This window comes from Nyctereutes procyonoides, unplaced genomic scaffold (genome assembly GCF_905146905.1).
Source record: "Nyctereutes procyonoides isolate TBG_1078 unplaced genomic scaffold, NYPRO_anot_genome, whole genome shotgun sequence".
NCBI classification, from domain to species: Eukaryota; Metazoa; Chordata; class Mammalia; order Carnivora; family Canidae; genus Nyctereutes; species Nyctereutes procyonoides.
In genome coordinates, this window is record NW_026575126.1 from 56,803,730 (window position 1) to 56,822,119 (window position 18,390).

Genomic DNA, 18,390 nt, shown 5'->3' on the forward strand with positions numbered 1-18,390 from the left:
GCAGTGTCATAGGAACCCAGGCAGAGAAGACCTAACTACCCTCCAGGATCAGTGGGGGGCACAGAGAAGATGATGGTGGCTCAGGGGAGAGCACTTGCCTTAAGAAGGACCACATGGGGTCCATAACCAAGCAGTGTACCTGACTTCGTTTCCCTGCCTGTAATGTATAAAAATTCCACCTAATGTTGTGTTGTGCTTTAGAGAGATGGTGCTTTCATGGGCATTCCCACAATGCACCCCTCAAGAATGCATTTTTATTTCTCCTTTATATTTACAGGAACTCAGTTAGGAGAGGCTCAATTACCAGCCTTTAATACAACCAGCTAGATGTGACTTTAGGCAAAAGCTACAGCTCAAACTTTGAAGTTCGAGGCCTTTTGCCATTTATCACAATTGTCCCTCGCCATGAGCAGCATTGACCAGACCACGCCAGAGTATCCAAATCTCCTGAAGTTGGCTGTCCCTGTGGCCTCTGCTAACCCCTGGATGGGGCCTTGTCACTTTGGGGGCATCAGAGCAACAGCCGGTGCAGCTTGCATCAAGGCCAAACAACCTTCTGAAAGGCTGGCTTTGTACACTACACAGCTCATCTAGCACGGCTGCCCCCTGCTTGTGGTTCTACTACTCACTCACCCGGCTCTGCCCTACCTGGCCCATCCACCTTTGTTTCTCACTAGACTTGGGAATGGTCTTTGCGAGCACATGGGCCAGTGCCTCCTACTATTCCCTATGTGGCAGTTCCCAGGCACACATGGTAACATGGGAGGCATGGCCACGCTCTGGGTGAGGGCATCCCTGCACTGAGGTCATTCTTGATTCTCACTGAACACAGACACACACACACACACACACAATTTTTGTTTTCTGTTTGTTGTTGTTTTTTTTTTAAACAGCATTGCCCCTAAACTGAAATCAACAGGTGAAGAAGTGAAATCTATTAAGGGAAAAACTTAGCTCAGTAAAACTGGGTTTATTGAGCTCCCTTCATAGAAACTTTCTTTTTGGGATCCCTGGGTGGCGCAGCGGTTTGGCGCCTGCCTTTGGCCCAGGGCGCGATCCTGGAGACCCGGGATCGAATCCCACGTCGGGCTCCCGGTGCATGGAGCCTGCTTCTCCCTCTGCCTGTGTCTCTACCTCTCTCTCTCTGTGTGTGACTATCATAAATAAATAAAAATAAAAATAAAAAGAAACTTTCTTTTTTTTTCAGATTATTTATTTATTTATTTGAGAGAGAGAAAGAGAGCAGAGTGTGTGAGAACATGAGCAGGAAAGGAATGGGTGGCAGGCAGAAGGAGAGGGAGAAGCAGACTCCCTGCTGAGCAAGGATCCTGATGCGGGACTCGATCCCAGGACGCTGGGATCATGACCTGAGCCAAAGGCAGATGCTGAACTAAGCCACCCTGGCGCCCCAAATTCATTGTTTCTTGAACTACCAAAAACACAAGTCATTTTATAGTGAGGATCATCCATAGTCCAATAGATGGGGTTGGGAGTTAAGACAAAGGGCAGCCTGGTTCACATGGAATTTAATTGGTTTTCGAAACATCTTCAGTGAATCATGTCCCTTTCTAGTCCCTTTCATGTCCCTTTCTGAGTTGCTTGATCTCAGCACTAATGACATTTGGGGCTAGATAATTCTTTGTTGTGGGGGGCTGCTGGTGCACTGTGTGATGTTTACCAGCATCCCTGGCTTCTACTTACCAGATGCCAGTAACATTCCCCTCCCTAACTATGCCAACCAAAAATGTCTCCAGACATCACCAGATCTCCAAGAGACAGGGAAGGCAGGACCATCACCTAGTTGCTCTAGATGTAAGTGGCGCTCAGAACCCCCAGACCACAAATATTTATTGACTGCTCACTCTGTGACAGGCAATGACACAGGCTAGGAATACGGGAGTGCGTGCGTGAGGTAGGAAAGATCCCAGCTCTCTAAGAGCTACGAGGGGAGACTAGCAAAAAGGTAAAAAACAAAATTAAAAAATTTCAGATCAAGAAAAAAAATGCCCTGAAAGAGAGTGATATGACATAGGAAGACTTGGTGAGTGGAGGGGATAGGGGTGGTCATCAGTTCAGAGTGGGTAAATGAGCAGGGCTCATGGAGTGGGTAATCTCTGAGCTGTGACTTGAATGATAAGGAGGAACCACACGTGCAACAGAATAGACCACCCAGAAATAAATCCATGCATACACGGCCAGCGGATTGTTGACAGGGCACTGCAAATATGCAGTGGAAAGGATGGTTTCATCAACAGATGGTTTTGGGAAAAGAAGATACCCATAGGCAAAAGAATAAAACTGGACCTTTATCTTACACCATGAATAAAAGTCAATTCAAAATGGATTAAAGACTTAAACAGGGATGCCTGGGTGGCTCAGCGGATGAGCGCCTGCCTTAGGTTCAAGTCGTGATCTTGGGGTCCTGGGAACAAGACCTGCATCAGGCTCCCTGCTCAGTGGGGAATCTGCTTCTCTCTCTGGCCCTCCCTACTGCCCGTGCTCTGTCTTGCTTGCTCCCTCTCAGATAAATACATAAGATTAAAAATAAAAAAAAAAAGATTTAACATAAGATCTGATAATGTCAAACTCCTTGAAGAAAATATAGGGAGAAGGCTTCATGACATCAGTATTGGCAATGGTTTTGTGGATATGATGTGAAAAGCCCAGGCAAAGAATGGAGGTGTGGGACCACATCAAACTATAAAGCCTCTGCACAGCGAAAGGTTGTGGCAGATGAAGAGGCAACTCACAAAACAGGAGAAAACACTCACAAACCATCTATCTGATAAGGGGTTCATTTCCAAACATGTAAGGAACACCTACAACTCAATAGCAAAAGAACTAATAATCTGACTTTAAAATGAGCTAAAGACTTGAATAGACTTTCTCCAAAGAAGTTATCCAGATGGCCAACATGCTCGACGTCCCTCATCCTCAGGAGATGCAAACCAAAACCACAGTGAGATACCACCTCACACCTGTCAGAACAACTACTATTTAAAAAACCCAAAGACAATGAGTGTTGATGTAGAGAAAATGGAACCCTTGAACCCTGTTGGTGGGAATGTAGATTGGTGCAGTCTTTATGGAAAACAGTATGGAGGTTCCCCCCCCAAAAAAAACTAAAAACAGAACTACCATATGATCTAGCAAATCCACTTCCGGGTATTTAGCCAAACGAACTGAAATCAGGACCTCTAAAAGGTATTTGCACTCCTGTGTTCTCTGCAGCATTATTCTCAAGAGCCAAGTTGTAGAAACAGACTAAAAGTCTATCAACGGATGATTAGATTAAACATGTGGGCATATCGAATATAATTTAGCCTTAAAAAAGGATGTTCCATCACATATAACAACATGGATGAAGCTGCAGGACATTATGCTAAGTGAAATAAGCCAGTCTCAGAAAGAAAAGTACTGCATGATTCCCCTTAGATGAAGTATCGAAAGCAGTTAGACCCACAGAATCAGAGTGGAATGGTGGTTACCAGGGCTGGAGAGAGAGAGAGAGCACCAGAGAGGGGATAAAGGAGAGCTGCAAATCAACAGACATAAAGTTTCAGTTATGCAAGATGAGTAAGTTCTAGAGGTCTGCTGCACCACACGGTGCCCTAGTTCTTGTAGAAATTTAGAGGGTAGATCTCATTCCAGGTCTTCTTACCTCTTTAATGATTTTGCTTTTTTTAAAAAAAAGATATTATTTATTTATTCATGAGAGACATAGAGATAGGCAGAGACATAGAGGGAGAAGCAGGCTCCTTGCAGGGAGCCCAATGGAGGACTCGATCCCGAGACTGGAAACATGCCCTGAGCCAAAGGCAGACGCTCAGCTGCTGAGCCACCTAGGGATCCCATGATTTTGCTCTTAAATGATTGATTTTTCTGCTTGCCATTTTTTTTTAAAGATTTTTTTTTTCTTTAAGTAATCTCTACACCCAGTGTGGGGCTTGAACTCAAGATTCTGAGATCAAGGGTTGCTTGCTCTTCGGACTAAGCCAGCCAGGTGGCTCCTCTGCTTGCCATTTTATAACAGACGGATAATCTGTCAGGAAGCCTGGCAACGCGAATCCCTGTGTTAACCCAAGGAGGTCTGCACATCCATCCCTCCCTAAGGGGAAGGAGTAGAGGTGGCTACTCACCTCGGCGCACAGTATGCGGGCTAGGGCCAGCGGAGTTGTGCCCTGGGCCGATGGACAGCTGATGGGAGCCGGCCGCGGTCTGGGCCTGGTTCTGGCCCGCGGCCATCTGACTGCTATTTCTCCCTGGGGCAGGTGCAGGTGCAGGTGCGGGGTCCTTGGGTTTTGGCGGACTGGGGAGAACAGAAGTCAAGTTAGACGTCTGGCAGCCCCTGCAAGAAAGCTAACAAGCATGCTATGGAATATCAGATTCCACCCAGAGTTCTCACCTCAGTAGGCAAGGATGTGATCGGGAATTTTAAATAGTTCCCACTGGGTCTACAAAGCTATTTATCTGGGGCCATGCAGGGCTAAATATTTGATGAGATTCGCTGCGTCAGATCGTCTTCCAGCTATCCTGCAACTTGAATATCATGCTAGACACCATTTCACAGCAACCAAAAAGGAATTCCAAGCTTTCTTATACTTCAATTGGGCAATATTAAAAAACATGAAAGGGCTTTTGGACTTCAAAATAACAAGGTTTGACACACATAGTGCACAAAACAAAGCAAAAGCTACAGCCAAATACTAATGTTATAAATTAGAAATAGTTATTATCAATCGTTTGGACTTGAGGAAAGAGGAGCCCTGAGAGACTTAGTGATGGCTCACAGCCCGGAGCTAGCTGGCTGTTTGCAGGGTGGATACAGATCAGAACCTGGGCCAGTTCCCGGCTCAGAACTTCATACACTGAACTTTATAGCTGCATTTTGTTGGGGTCACTAGAGACTGGCACGTCATTCATGAAGTCTATGCAAAAATATCCACGGAGCACAAAAAACAAAAGCAAATCGGAGACTGACATTCTATTTGTTCTTCTGCAGTGCATTCTAATTATTGTCTTAGCATTATGTAGCCCTGATTAAGCAAACTGAAGACTACAGGTGAAGGATAATGTGTGAGTTGGCAAATGCCTTTTTTTTTTCCTCAAACAAAAAAATTCACGCCGAAACAAAGGTATGTATGGAGAATAGCAGCTTTGACAAGACAACATGGAGCTTACGATGTGCATGTGAAGCTCTAGGAAGTTTGAAGCCTTTGTTATTTTTCACCAAAATGAGGACTTCTACAAATTATGTGAATGAAAAGGAATTCAGGAATTCATAGAGTAGTCCGAATTCAGCTGTGAGGCCTGATCAAGATTCCTATCTCAGAAACAGCTAGCTTCACATCTCACTAGGCACCCCCTACTCATCTGGAGAAGCTGAGGGGAGGGAGTCCTCCAGAGGCAAATTTGTCTCCATGTATAATGTGGGCTTAAACAGGTCATTCTTGTTCTATGCATTTATTTTACTTTATATGTGATTATTCAGTGCTTTATCAATGGCCCTGCTAGAGAAAAGGCCAAGAAAAATCTTAGCACATACTCTGTAGAGGGGCTCATCTTTTACAGCAGCTCCCAGTCCTGAACCAGCTAACATATCACCTGAAGTGGCCTCTGGTGGGTCATCTGCCCGAGTCAGTGTAGAGAAATGAATTCATGAGGATTAGATGAAAATCTCAAGTTCAAGGGTACTCCTTCTTAAAGTTGCTGTATAATTGTAACCCACTCTGGGAGGCTAATCAAAAGGTTAAGCAACAAAAGAGCCTTTTAGGAAAATCTACCATCATATTTTCTACCCTGTACTTACATATCAATTTGACTGCATGACTGAAAGCTAGGGGTGGAGGAGGCACTACTGTGCCTAGTACAGCACCCAATACTCTTATTCAGTAAATCTGATTGAATGGATGGATGGGTGGATGGGTAGGTGGATAGGTGGGTGGGTGGATGGATGGATGGATAGATGGATGGGTGGACAGAGAGGTGGATGGATGGATGCATGGATGGATGGGTGGGTGGATGGGTAGGTGGATGGATGCATGGGTAGATGGATGGATAGATGATGGATGGATAGGTGGACAGATGGATGGGTGGGTAGATGGATGGATGGATGAGTGAATGAATACAAGGAATACTCTAAACTAAGTAACTTGCTACATTCAGGTGTTAACTAGTTAGCGTACAAGATGACAAAAGCAAATGGTAAATGAACATTGAGTGCACATCAAACAGGGAAAAGAAGTTTATAATACCACTAGCCACCTATTGGCTTCCAGCACCAAAGCAGTATGATAAAGAATGCAAACATATGTTGCTTCTTTTGGAAAACAGGAAAGGAACCAAGCAATTTGCAGGGTTTTTTTTTTTCCATCCTCTGCCAACCAGAAGAGTGAAGGCAGATCTGGTTATGGCAGATCACTCTATGCTGAGTGATTCTGTGGGCATGGAGATCATGCCCACAGGCCAGCCCCTGCAAGAAGGCTGGGGCTCTGAGCACCTACTGCCAGCAGAAGCCGGCCTTCTTACCTGTCGCCCGGGCTTGGCCCTTGCTCCAGTATGCCCGCAGAGGAGGGGACAGTCCCACCCCCTGTGCTGCTTTCAGCCCTAGAGCTCTGGGGAGGGGGCTCTGGGCCCGCAGGAGCCAAGGTGCTGCCATCTGTGGGCGGGAGTGGTGGCTGGAAAGCTGGGGATATGTGCTTTCTATTTAGAGTGCCACCCCGCCGGTGGGCCTGGAAGTCCATAAGCTTCACACCAAAGCTACACAGAAAGAAGAAACAGTCAACACACCATGCAAGCCGACTACTGAGACAGAAGTCCATCGGTCTCACACGTGTTAAAACCCACACATGGGGAGAGCCACCCAAGTTGCCCAGCATGCAGTGAAGCGGCAAGGACCAGATTAATGGTCATTCCTATTACCAAGGCAAGCAGCTCAACTTGGCTTTAAACCTGAGCAAGCCAAAAGACCTGGTACTGATCAATGTCTTTTCTTAATTTGGGTGTGAACAGCTAAAGCAAACAGGCAGGCCTCGTCTTGAGTAGGTGACATCATGTCAGTGTGCCTATTTACCTACTACCCAGTGGCCACCTAGAATCCGTATGTGTGGGGGACAAGGTGGAAGCTGAGTGCAGAAGTCCTACCACCGGCAGTGTAAGGTTGTCATCACACCCTGCCTCTTAAGCTGAGGTGGAGAAGCACTGGTACAGGTGTATGCAAAGAATTAGCTGAAAGGATATGTAACACTGGAAAAAAAATCATTGCTTTTGGGCAGGAGAAGGTGGTTGGAGGATGGAGAGGAGGAGGATTCCCCTTCATGTAAGCTGACTTGATGTAAGAACTTTCGAGCTTTTCAGTTTGAAAGATAAAGACACATGGCTCCCTGAGCTTGTGTGTACCGGGTCAGTTGGTGGGGACAATCCACCCTGGGAGGTAACTGAGAATTGTTTCTTGTGTGCCAATGAGAGCTGTAACACTGTGTTTTGTAACTTCAAAGGCACAAAGGCTAATGTTGCAGTGGTCAGCTTGTCATCAGGAAGCAGGACCAAATGTGTGATGAGGACTTCAGAGAAGTAAGACTTCCCACATGATAAACGGGTTTCAGAGGGACAGGCTAGGGAACTAAGCTATTGGTTAAAAAATGAAAACAACAACAACAATAAAGCAAAATGAAACAAAAAAACAAAGCTCAATATAAGATCGGGCAATTAAAATAAGAGCTTGTTGTTTAGTTGTCATGTAAACTATGCCTGGTGATGTTATTATGTGTGCGTGTGAAAAGCATGTTACTCTGCAGGCTTCTCTAACTTGGCCTTAGGAGTGAATACAGTGGCATTTCATATACAGACAGAACAGACTGGCCTCTGAAGGCACAAATCACAAACAGCTTTAACCTTTGAAAATCCCACTAAAATCGCCCGGGAAGCACAGTATCGAGACACATGTCTCTAAGTCCATTGGAGCCATCTTTTTTCTTCCAGAATCGAATCAGCAAATATTGAGGTTTTCTCCAGCTGAACATCAGATTCAGTGGCTGGCTTCCATTGAGGGGCCAAGTTATACCAAAAAGAGGTCTCTTTAAACACTGAATCTGACAACTTACTGTGAGAGGTGGGTTATTCTCCCATCAGTCTACAGTATTTAGCCCCCCTCTCCTTTTGTCTCTTTTTCCCACATTAAGAACATTTAGGTGGCTTTGTAATGTGTGTATGATGCCATACCACTGTGGGGCTTATCACCGACCAAGTAAAGCCTGGATGCTTACGGCACAAATGTTAATTGACAAGCCACATATCTGCCTTATGGTCACATTAATGTCTGGAATGAACGAGAGAAGAATTCCCGAAATATCTGGACCTAACAGACATGGCTACACAAGGTCACTCTCATACTACGAGTCCATGGAGGCAGGACCGGATAGTGAGGATCAATAACTCTTCTACGTCACATCTGTTGCTGGAAGAAGTGAACGGCTCTAAACACACCTTTCCTTCTTCACCAAGTCCCCTTCCATGACTGCCATGCTGGCAGGCCGCTTCCTTTCAAGGGTCCCTGAGTCAGAGTCATTTCCAGTGTGAGATGAGTGATTGGAATTTGGGGTGACGAGAGGCACGAATGCTTCTGATACGTTGAATTCCACTTCTGTGAGAAGAAAAAGAAACAAGTGTGCAGGCATACCTCAGAGATACTGCAGGTTTGGTTTGCAGACCATAGCAATAAGGCGAGTATTGCAATAAAGTGAACATCCCAATAAAATGAATACCACGATAAAGCAAGTCAAACGGCTGTCTTGGTTCCCCGGCACACATAACAGTTAAGTCTATACTATGCTGTCGTCTATTAAGTGTCTAATAGCCTTACGTCTACAAACTCAACGTACATACCTTACTTACAAAATACATTATTGCTAAGAAATGCTAGCCATCATCTGAGCTTTCAGCAAGTTGCAATCACTGATCACAGATCACTATAACAAATATACTAAGAACGAAAAAGTTTGAAGTATGGCGAGAATTACCAAAACATGACAGAGACACAAAATAAGCAAAATGCTATCGGAAACATGGCACCAACAGACATGCTCCATGCAGGGTTGCCACAAACCTTCAATTTTGAAAAAACCTTCCTAGGATCTAGGAAGCACGATAAGTAAAGTGCCATGAAATGAGGTCTGCCTATATGTGAGGTGTAGAGCATATGAGTGTGCAAGGCTTTAAAACTCCCACCAGCCCTCCTTGTTTCCCAAGCGGAACCCCTACCCCCTCATCTCCTCAAGAATGGCTTGCCAAGCCAGGGGGAGGTAAAAGGAGGAAACTAGAGATAAGGAGGGGGTGCAATTCAGAATTTAAGTCACACAATTCCTCTGCTTTCTTCTTTGTAAAAAGAATAATCATGGAATATGGAGGAGAAAAATAAGCATAGATTACTTTAAAAAAATGACAGGTATTTATGGTTTGATATAAAATACAAATAAAAGGCAACACCAACTCCATACTGCCTACAGCGGTTTTTCTGAGACTTGTTTTCCCAAAGAAGTCATGGGCAAAATGCCAGTATTCAATCCTACATCACGTATTTGTTGAGCAACCTACGTGAGTGAGGCGTGATTCTCAATGGTGTGAAGACCATGGTAAAGGAGAAACAAGCACGCCCTACTGTCAAGGAGCTCACACTCCAGGAGAAAGGATGTGGCAAGAGGTCTGGACTCACAAAACTTGCCATACCGGTGCCCCTGAAGGGGGTCATGGAACTTCTGTGGTTCCCAGGACTACAACAAACTTAGTTTGAAAATTGATCACCGGTAGGTGGAAATCCTCTTTCTCTGACACGGCCAACTCCCACCTTCACAAAGTGGCTCCAATCAACCTATCCTGTTTCATCTTGCACTTTTATACAAAACCAGCTCTCTGCCTAGAGAAACACAAAGCCGTCTTTCCAATGGAAAACTGCACATTCAGTGTCGCCTCTTCCATAAAGCAGTCCCAGTTCTTTGTGCCCAACATCTGAGTTCATCAAACCATCGGCCCCTCCTTCTCCCTCACCACGTGTTATAATATTTGTTTAGGTGGCCTTCGTCTCCAAGGGCCAGCTTCCTCCAGGGAAGACAGCATATCTCACCAGCAAACCTATGGTGCCTAGGGTATTTAGTTCACACTGGCTGAGTAACAACTCCAACGTGAAGTTAAGCAAAGCGAAATACAAAATAATGTGGATGCCAATATGTCAAAGGTGAACGCAAGGGGTCTAAAGACAAACGTGAAAAAAATGAAGCCAATCATGTAATCGCAAAGGGATTACTGATGCATTTTCTTCTTTAAAGAATTTTTCATATTGTTATTGTGTTGCTTGGGTGGTCCGTGAAATTGGAAAGACAGGTAATTTACCTTCAGGGAAGAACCAGTCGGCGTGCTGAATGATGGGCTCAATGACCGCAACCACGTGGACAGAGGTAGCCGCTGCCATTTCAGCCAGCGATCTGCAAAGGACATTCACAGAGTTAGACTGCTTACCCCAGGCAGTCTCTAATTTCTGCAGGTTGTGTCAGAGCATTTTAATCACTTTATTTTTTATTTTTTAAAGGTTTACGTATTTGAAGGGGGAATAATGGGCAGCGGGGGGAGCAGAGGGAGGACGGAGAGAATCTCAAGCAGACTCTGTGGGAAATGTGGAGCCCATCTCGGGGCTCTATCCCAGGACCCTGAGATCATGGCCTGAGCTGAAACCAAGAGTCTGATGCCTGACTGTCCCACCCAGGAGCCCCCAATTTAATTACTTTAAAACAAGAAAATACTTAAACACAAATGGAAAAATTAGATCCATGGGGCCCTGGTGATGTGTGTGGTGGTGGTGTGTATGTGTAGTGGTGACGCCCCAGGAGGAAAAATCACCCCGACTTGGCTGGCACTCCTTAGTATGCACACACTGCATTAACAGCAAGTGAGCTGGTGAACAATGGTATGGCCACATGCTGATTTCAAGCTGGTCTGGAACAGAGTTTCAACCAGGCATTTTCCTGATGGAGCAGTACTGGCCGTGAGAGTCATCTTAGGTGACCACCAACAATTTTGCCCAGAATATAACCAAGAGTGTGCACTGTTTCGGTGTGCCCCTTGCACTAGAAAACCTGTGCCCTATATTTACACAGACTATTCTGTCATATCTGTGAACTGGTCCCGAGATGCATGTTCCGAAGTTGAGAGTGTGAATGCCAGGGTTCCAAAGGAAGAAAATAAATAAGAATTGTGATCCCTCATGTCAAGGCGCTCATATTCCAGTTCAGAGTCAGAATACCACAGAAGTAAAAGCTGCAAAGGCCTGACATTCATGGAGCACTTATCATGCTTCAGGGCATCAGGGTCTTCACCTCATTTAATTCGATTTTTATAACACAGGGTCTGTTATGAGGCCTGTTTCATTCACGAGGAAACTAAATTTCCAAGAGGCTGGATCCCTTGTCTGACTGCCCCAAACCTACCTCCTCCTTCTCTACCTGACCTTTCTTCCCAGTGGGAAGAAGATTTTCACCCCAATTTCCAACCAAGAGAAAGTTCTAGCTCCTTTCAAATTCCAGCTTAAACTGCAAGCTCTGCCTACAAATTTTGTTCCCCACCTTTCTGTACTTCCTACCATACCATATCTATCACCCTCACGCATTAGGACCCTGCTGGGTTGGGGAGGGACTATTTATTCATGTTCTTGGCCAGTTTTTTTCTTTTTCAGGAGATACTACTCGCCTATTGATTTGCAAGGCCTTTTTTTTTTTTTTGCAAGGCCTTTTAATATATTCCAGACACTTCTGGAGGAATGTCTTCCTCATTTTGTGAATTATAATTTGTTTAAGGCACTTTACGATATTTAGAAGTTTGGAGCTGTTGACAGAGCCAAATCTATCCATTTTCAAATGTGTTTTTTATACTGATTTGATGTTTAGAAAATACTTCTCTACTCCAAAAGGTAACTCACCTGCCATGTTTATGACATCACTTCTTATATAATTAACTCTTTGGTCTACCTGGAATTTATTTGCAGTAAGATATGACGTAAGTATTTAACTGTATATATCAATGCATTGTTAATTTTGCTTTACGACATTGGATCGTTGTAAATAATCCTATAAATACTTCCTTAAACAAGGTTGGGCATACACTTAATAAATGAATGAAAAAATAGAAAGATTTTATTTCAGAAAGTCACTACATTTTTTTTTTATTTTTTATTTTTTTTATTTATTTTTTATTTATGACAGTCACAGAGAGAGAAGGAGAGAGAGGCAGAGACACAGGCAGATGGAGAAGCAGGCTCCATGCACCGGGAGCCCGACGTGGGATTCGATCCCGGGTCTCCAGGATCACGCCCTGGGCCAAAGGCAGGCGCCAAACCGCTGCGCCACCCAGGGATCCCGAAAGTCACTACATTTTTTAATGGAAACCTGAACCGCCAATGATTTTCCAATGTGAAGAATAATGATGGCAGTCGTGGGACGGTGGGAGAAGGTTCAGGATAGGATTGTGATCCCCCCCACCTCCCTGCTGTGTAACCTTAGACAAGGTCCTTGTTCTCATCTGTCAAAAGGAGGACCCACACACCTACTTCACAAAGGCTATTTGTGAGGATTAAGTGAGGTAATTATAATGTCACCAATGTCAACATTAGTGACTTCCCAGACCCCTTTCTCCTATTCAGTTTGCATTTCTCAGTGCTAGCCAAATATCTTTTATTCTTTTTAAGATTTTATTTATTTATTTGAGAGAGAGAGAGTGAGCAAGCACCAACAGAGGCAGAAGGGGAAGCAGGCTCCCCCCTGAGCAGGGAGCCCGATGCGGGACTTGATCCCAGGACCCTGAGATCATGACCTGAGCCAAAGGCAGAAGCTTAACTGACTGAGCCACCCAGGTGCCCCCAAATTACTTTTTTATTTTTTATTTTTATTTATTTTATTTTTTCAAATCACTATTTATTTATTTAAATATTTTATTTATTCATGAGACATACACACACACACACACACACACACACAGAGAGAGAGAGAGAGGCAGAGACACAGGCAGAGGGAGAGAAGCAGGCTCCCTGTAGGGAGCCTGATGAGGGACTTGATCTTAGGACCCTGGGATCATGACCTGAACCAAAGGCAGATGCTCAACCACTGAGGCAACCACAGCAAGGAGAGATAAAAATACCATGCTATGGGGAAACATCACTTACCCTTCAGTTTTGGCCCATAATAAGTTAGGGCCTAACACAATTGCAATGTTGCTGGGAGTCATTTTATTGATGTCACTGGTCTGAGCAAGCTTTGCCAGGAACTTGATTAAATACCTGGGGGAGAAGACAGGAAGGAGGAGAGCATATATGCTGAAATATTTGTAGGAACAGCATCTTGCTGCCCCGGTGCTAAGCGCAGAATGGTAATGAATCAGAATCTGGCTCAGGTGCCATATTTTGCAAAGTCCTGTGCTCTTTGTTTCAGAGAAGAGGAAGACAGCTCAATTCCATGATTCAGTCCCTATTTGCTGTGTATTTCCAAACCATTTCTCCTTTATGCCCTAACTACCTCTCAGTAAATTACAATCTGATTAACAATGGGCTCAATATGTTCTAATACAAACACAAAAAAATACAAGGATAGAGATATTGCTTAAAGGAAACTGTATTTGAAAATACTTTATGTGGTAATTATGAAAATCTCCAATTTATCATATAGTTACAGTCTCTCCTATACTGTAGGTAATTTCTTGCTTTTGTAGTGCTGTGCTTACAAAATGTTAGTGGTAGAACCTGGGGCTGAAATAAAGGTCAGGTAAGATACCAGAAATTTCACCAGTAAAATATGTGTCATTTTGGACCAAGCCCTTTTACAAAATTTTCTTTGGTTTTTCAATGACTTAGAGCTACCTCTTATCCTTCTTCTCTCTATGCTTCTTCAAAGTCACATTTTAGGTCAAAAGGAAAATGGAGGTTAAATTCTAGAAATGTATTCTATGGTAAATTTTCTTAGAAACAAAGCAACACATAACCTCCAGTTCTAAACATTTCATTTAATAGGATGATTTATGCTCTATTAAAAATAAATTACATAGCATATAGAAAAGCTTTTACAGAAAATAGAATTTATTTATTTTTTTTTTTTAAATTTTATTTATTTATGATAGAGAGAGAGAGAGAGAGAGAGGCAGAGACACAGGCAGAGGGAGAAGCAGGCTCCATGCACCGGGAGCCCGACGTGGGATTCGATCCCGGGTCTCCAAGATCGCGCCCTGGGCCAAAGGCAGGCGCCAAACCGCTGCGCCACCCAGGGATCCCAGAAAATAGAATTTAAAAAAAATTTCATGTTTATTTATTTATTCATGAGTGACACAAGAGAGAGGCAGAGAGAGAAGCAGGATCCATGCAGGGAGCCCGATGTGGGACTTGATCCCTGGACTCCAAGATGACAACCTGAGCAGAAGGCAGATGCTCAACAACTGAGCCACCAAGGTGTCCCCAGAAGATAGAATTGTTGATTAATTTTTGCCTTTTGCAGGCTGGGCAATTTTTTTTTTTTTTTAATTTTTCTTTTCTTTTAATTTTTTTATTTATTTATGATAGTCACAGAGAGAGAGAGAGAGGCAGAGACACAGGCAGAGGGAGAAGCAGGCTCCATGCACCGGGAGCCCGACGTGGGATTCGATCCCGGGTCTCCAGGATCGCGCCCCGGGCCAAAGGCAGGCGCCAAACCGCTGCGCCACCCGGGGATCCCTTAAAAATTTATTTAAGTAAGCTTTATGCCCAATGTGGGGATTGAACTCACGATCCTGAGATAAAGAGTTGTATGCTCTATCAACTGAACCCCTATAATGGACAATTTAAACTTCGAATCCAACATGCAGCCAAACCAACTTTCCAAGAGAACTTTTTCCTAGTAGCTGCCGTGGGAAACCGACCAGGAGACTTAGCTGTTAATCCTGTTAATGCAGGCCGATGCAGAAGCTTTACACTGTGATATGCATCACAATAATATACATGGAGTCTCATTCCCAGCAACCCCCCTTCCTCTCCAAAGCACTTGTTTATTAGCGTGCTTGGACTGAATGGTCTCCCTGCAGGTGGCACCTTTCTTTATGCCAGAGTCACTGTGGTTTGGTGGCTTAATTTGCAGGACACCAGGCATACATACCTAAAGTTCACAAAATTTTGTGGTGGCAACTTTTGACATGTTCTCCATAAATCCTGAAGTTTTTTGTCTTGATCCTGCACACTGAGGGGGAAAAAAAAACTGTATTCATAACTTTCCATTAAAAAATCCACCATTCAGAACCCATGTTGTTAACAGGTAACAACTATGCCCTTGTTGACAGAGGAAGCACAGCTGGAAAACAGGATGGATTTGGAAACAAATAAATTCAGAGTCAAATACCAACTAAATATTTAACTCTGAGCAGTTAGTTAGCCTCTCCAAGACTCAGTCTCCGATGTGCCCGCCTGGGGATAAGAATGTTGATTTGCCAAGTGATGAAGATGTTCCAGAGGCATAACCCTGTGAAACCACCTGTGCCAGGGCCTGGCACTCAGGAGACAAGGCACCACTGAAAATTCTGTCTAAGAAGTGCGTATCTCCCCGAGAGGCTTCCCTGGAGCCTAGACTCTGGCTGGCCCAGCCACAGGGCAGCCAGCCCACCCTCCCCCTGTCCTTTCCCTGCCTTTAACTCTGCTCAAAGGCTCCAGACACAGAAGCCCTACCCAGTCATGAAGCAATCACAGGAGCTCTTCTGCTCTACAGTTTTGACATACAAACTTCCATAGACACAAAAGAGGAATAGATAAGATCAGTCACCCTGCTCAAGAGCAGGAGACAGTGTTAGCAAGTTGCCCACACAATGTACCTTTGGACCTAAACATTCCCCACGACTGAACTGATCTGGAGTTACAAAGCAGGAGGTGAACATAATTCCACTTCAGAGGCCAGTCAATATGTCACCGGGATGTTGACATTTCTCAAGTATGGAGAATTGATACACCAATAAACAGACACCTGCTTTGAAACGTGTATTTTCTCATGGGAATGCTTTGGGGAGTCCCAGAGCTGAGAAAAGAATCAAGGTGCAGGAGAAGTGGGGCAGGCTACCCAACAAAAGAGACCCCAGAATGCTCCCCTACTCAACACTGCTATTGGGTTCCATTTATTCAGCCAACAGGCTAGGCTACACACAGGTTCCAAGGATATGACCATGACTATGAACTTACTCTGACTTTAAAAACCTTACCGATGGTAGAGTCACTGCTGCTGAAGCCTAGTTGATCGGACCCAGCAGTTCACCTACTGGGAACAGGTGACAGTAGCTAGAGATAGGGGAGGGGGGGGTAGGCAGGTCAGGGTGATCTGTTCCTCCTCCCTGAGGGATGAGGAAGGCAGTCAGAACCATGAGGCACAAGCTAACAAGGAGGCAGCCTGGCCAGCCAGAGAGAAGCTTCTGGGACTTCTTAGAAGAGGCTGCTGACTGCTCCTGGATGCACAGAAGATGGGGGTGGGGGCAGCGGGGGAAACACAGGATAGGGACACAGTCTCTGGGTCACACAGGTCTGGGTCTGAATTCTTGCTCTGCCAATTACTTGCTGTTACTTTGGTCCCATCCATCCCCTAGCCTCAGTTCCCACATCTGTAAAATGAAGATAACCACATCCATCTTTTATGTCATTAATCATGGATCACAGGAGGTAACGGGTATCGAGATCAGTATGTCCTCAGCACACAGTGGGCACTCTCATTGCTAGTACCGTCAACACTGTATTACTGCTCAGATGAGTTTCCACATGGCTCGCCAGGTACATTGCCACTGGCCAGTATGACACTTGTCCCCACTGCAGGGCTTTCTTCAATCAAAAAGGGGTTTGTGATTAGCCAATCAATTAATGTGGGTCCCACTATATGTCTTTATCCATATAACTTCACACAAATTGAAGCCAATGCATAAGTGGTGACCTTCCCACACATAACAATACTCAATATTTTCACCCTAAACTTAAGAACTCAGGCACATATTATTTAACACATGTGCTATTTAATGTTATTTTATGATCCCTGAGAGTAAGATGATTCACAAAGGGGACATAATATCCCATCATTTCCTTTACTTTTAAAACTCAGTGTCCTTTAAACTTACCTTGCAACTTGTGTCCATTCTTCATACAGATTAAAAGTCATCAAAGGTTCAGGCAGTTCCCGTAAATAGGACTTTAAAGCACCTGAAATTATTAACACTCACTTTGAGTAAGTCAAGGGGTAAGCCTGGGAATCTCGGGACATATTATTTTGCAAATTGAAACGATCACAATTACAACCTGCTAAGAATATCTAGAACAAGCTATGAATCAGTGGGAGTGGTTAGAGCATGAAGTGTTCCTAAAACAAATTCCAGCCCTTTGCAAAATATATTGAGGGTCAATAGAAAGTGAAATTAACTTTAAAGTCACCTTCTAATGGACATTCTACCATCCTCAGGTAGATCTAGACTTTGAAGGAGAAAGAAGGGAAGAAAATACAATCAAGTCTCCAACTATTTAGATGATAAGCTACCTTCACCTTTACTTAATAATCAGGAAAACAAAGAAATCCCCCAAAACAGGAAAAGGGGTGTGTGCGTGTGTATGTGTGTACTGATTCAGTTATGTGTGTCATTTCAGTTTTTCCAATTGAACCTATATAGGCCATTTCGATTTTATCTGTTACTGAAAATGAAAATTGGGTTTTTAGCAGGTGATCTGTCTGAGATGGGACCTGCCTGCCACCCCAAGGGCAACCCCTTGCAGCTTACCTGCCACAGCATGGGGGTCGGAGTAGAACTCATCCAGGTGAGAAGTAGAACAGTCTAAAGCAGCTTTCAGTTTCTTTAACTTTGAGGCCCCAGCCCCAATTCGGAAAAGGCCCTAAAGACAACAAGAGGCCTTCAGTGTCAAGTTCAAGTTGTGAGCTTTACATGGAGTGCATCGGCACACATCTGATGGAAGAGCCTTAGGCCCCGACCCAACTCCCACACACTTCATCTCTGAGACTGGATCGTTGCCCGCCTTGCAGGGTGACCAGGAAGGATGATGGGACCCAGCAAAGGCAGAGGGCAGATGAGCAGGCAGTGAGCACTTCATTCCTGATCGGTGGGAGCTCTTGCCTGCCCCTATGCTAAAATATCTGTGCCTATCAGAAATCTATTTAAATGCAGTATTTTATACTCCCCAAGGTTGATTGCCATAGAGTTTTCTAAATGTAGGATTTTTTTTTTTAATTGACATCTTGTAAAAAACTGATAGACTAGACTGGTAGTCACTTCCACTGCCCTAAGGGTTCCTTAGAGAAAACACATGAAGTCAACCAAGAAAGGTTAGACTATGATGACACTGGTTCAGGAATTATAAGACTCAGG

The 18,390-nt window shown here is 44.3% G+C and overlaps 1 protein-coding gene across 6 annotated transcripts in view; it reads right to left on the bottom strand.

Annotated features, from left to right (window-relative positions):
• Positions 1–18,390, bottom strand: part of LOC129519443 (rho GTPase-activating protein 17) — a 95,097-nt gene that overhangs the window by 11,164 nt on the left and 65,543 nt on the right. For 5 of the 6 annotated variants that reach the window (XR_008666405.1, XM_055339952.1, XM_055339951.1 and 2 more), the window contains exons 11-18: positions 17,788–17,899; positions 17,137–17,218; positions 15,153–15,233; positions 13,202–13,315; positions 10,384–10,475; positions 8,485–8,641; positions 6,529–6,759; positions 4,140–4,309 (exon numbers count right to left, since the gene is read on the bottom strand). Coding sequence is in view for 5 of the 6 variants with exons in the window: in XM_055339952.1 (XP_055195927.1) it covers positions 4,140–4,309; positions 6,529–6,759; positions 8,485–8,641; positions 10,384–10,475; positions 13,202–13,315; positions 15,153–15,233; positions 17,137–17,218; positions 17,788–17,899 (1,039 nt within the window). In the remaining variant the exon portion in view is untranslated. The remainder of the gene's footprint in view (positions 1–4,139; positions 4,310–6,528; positions 6,760–8,484; positions 8,642–10,383; positions 10,476–13,201; positions 13,316–15,152; positions 15,234–17,136; positions 17,219–17,787; positions 17,900–18,390) is intronic. The other variant, XM_055339955.1, reaches the window with a different exon arrangement.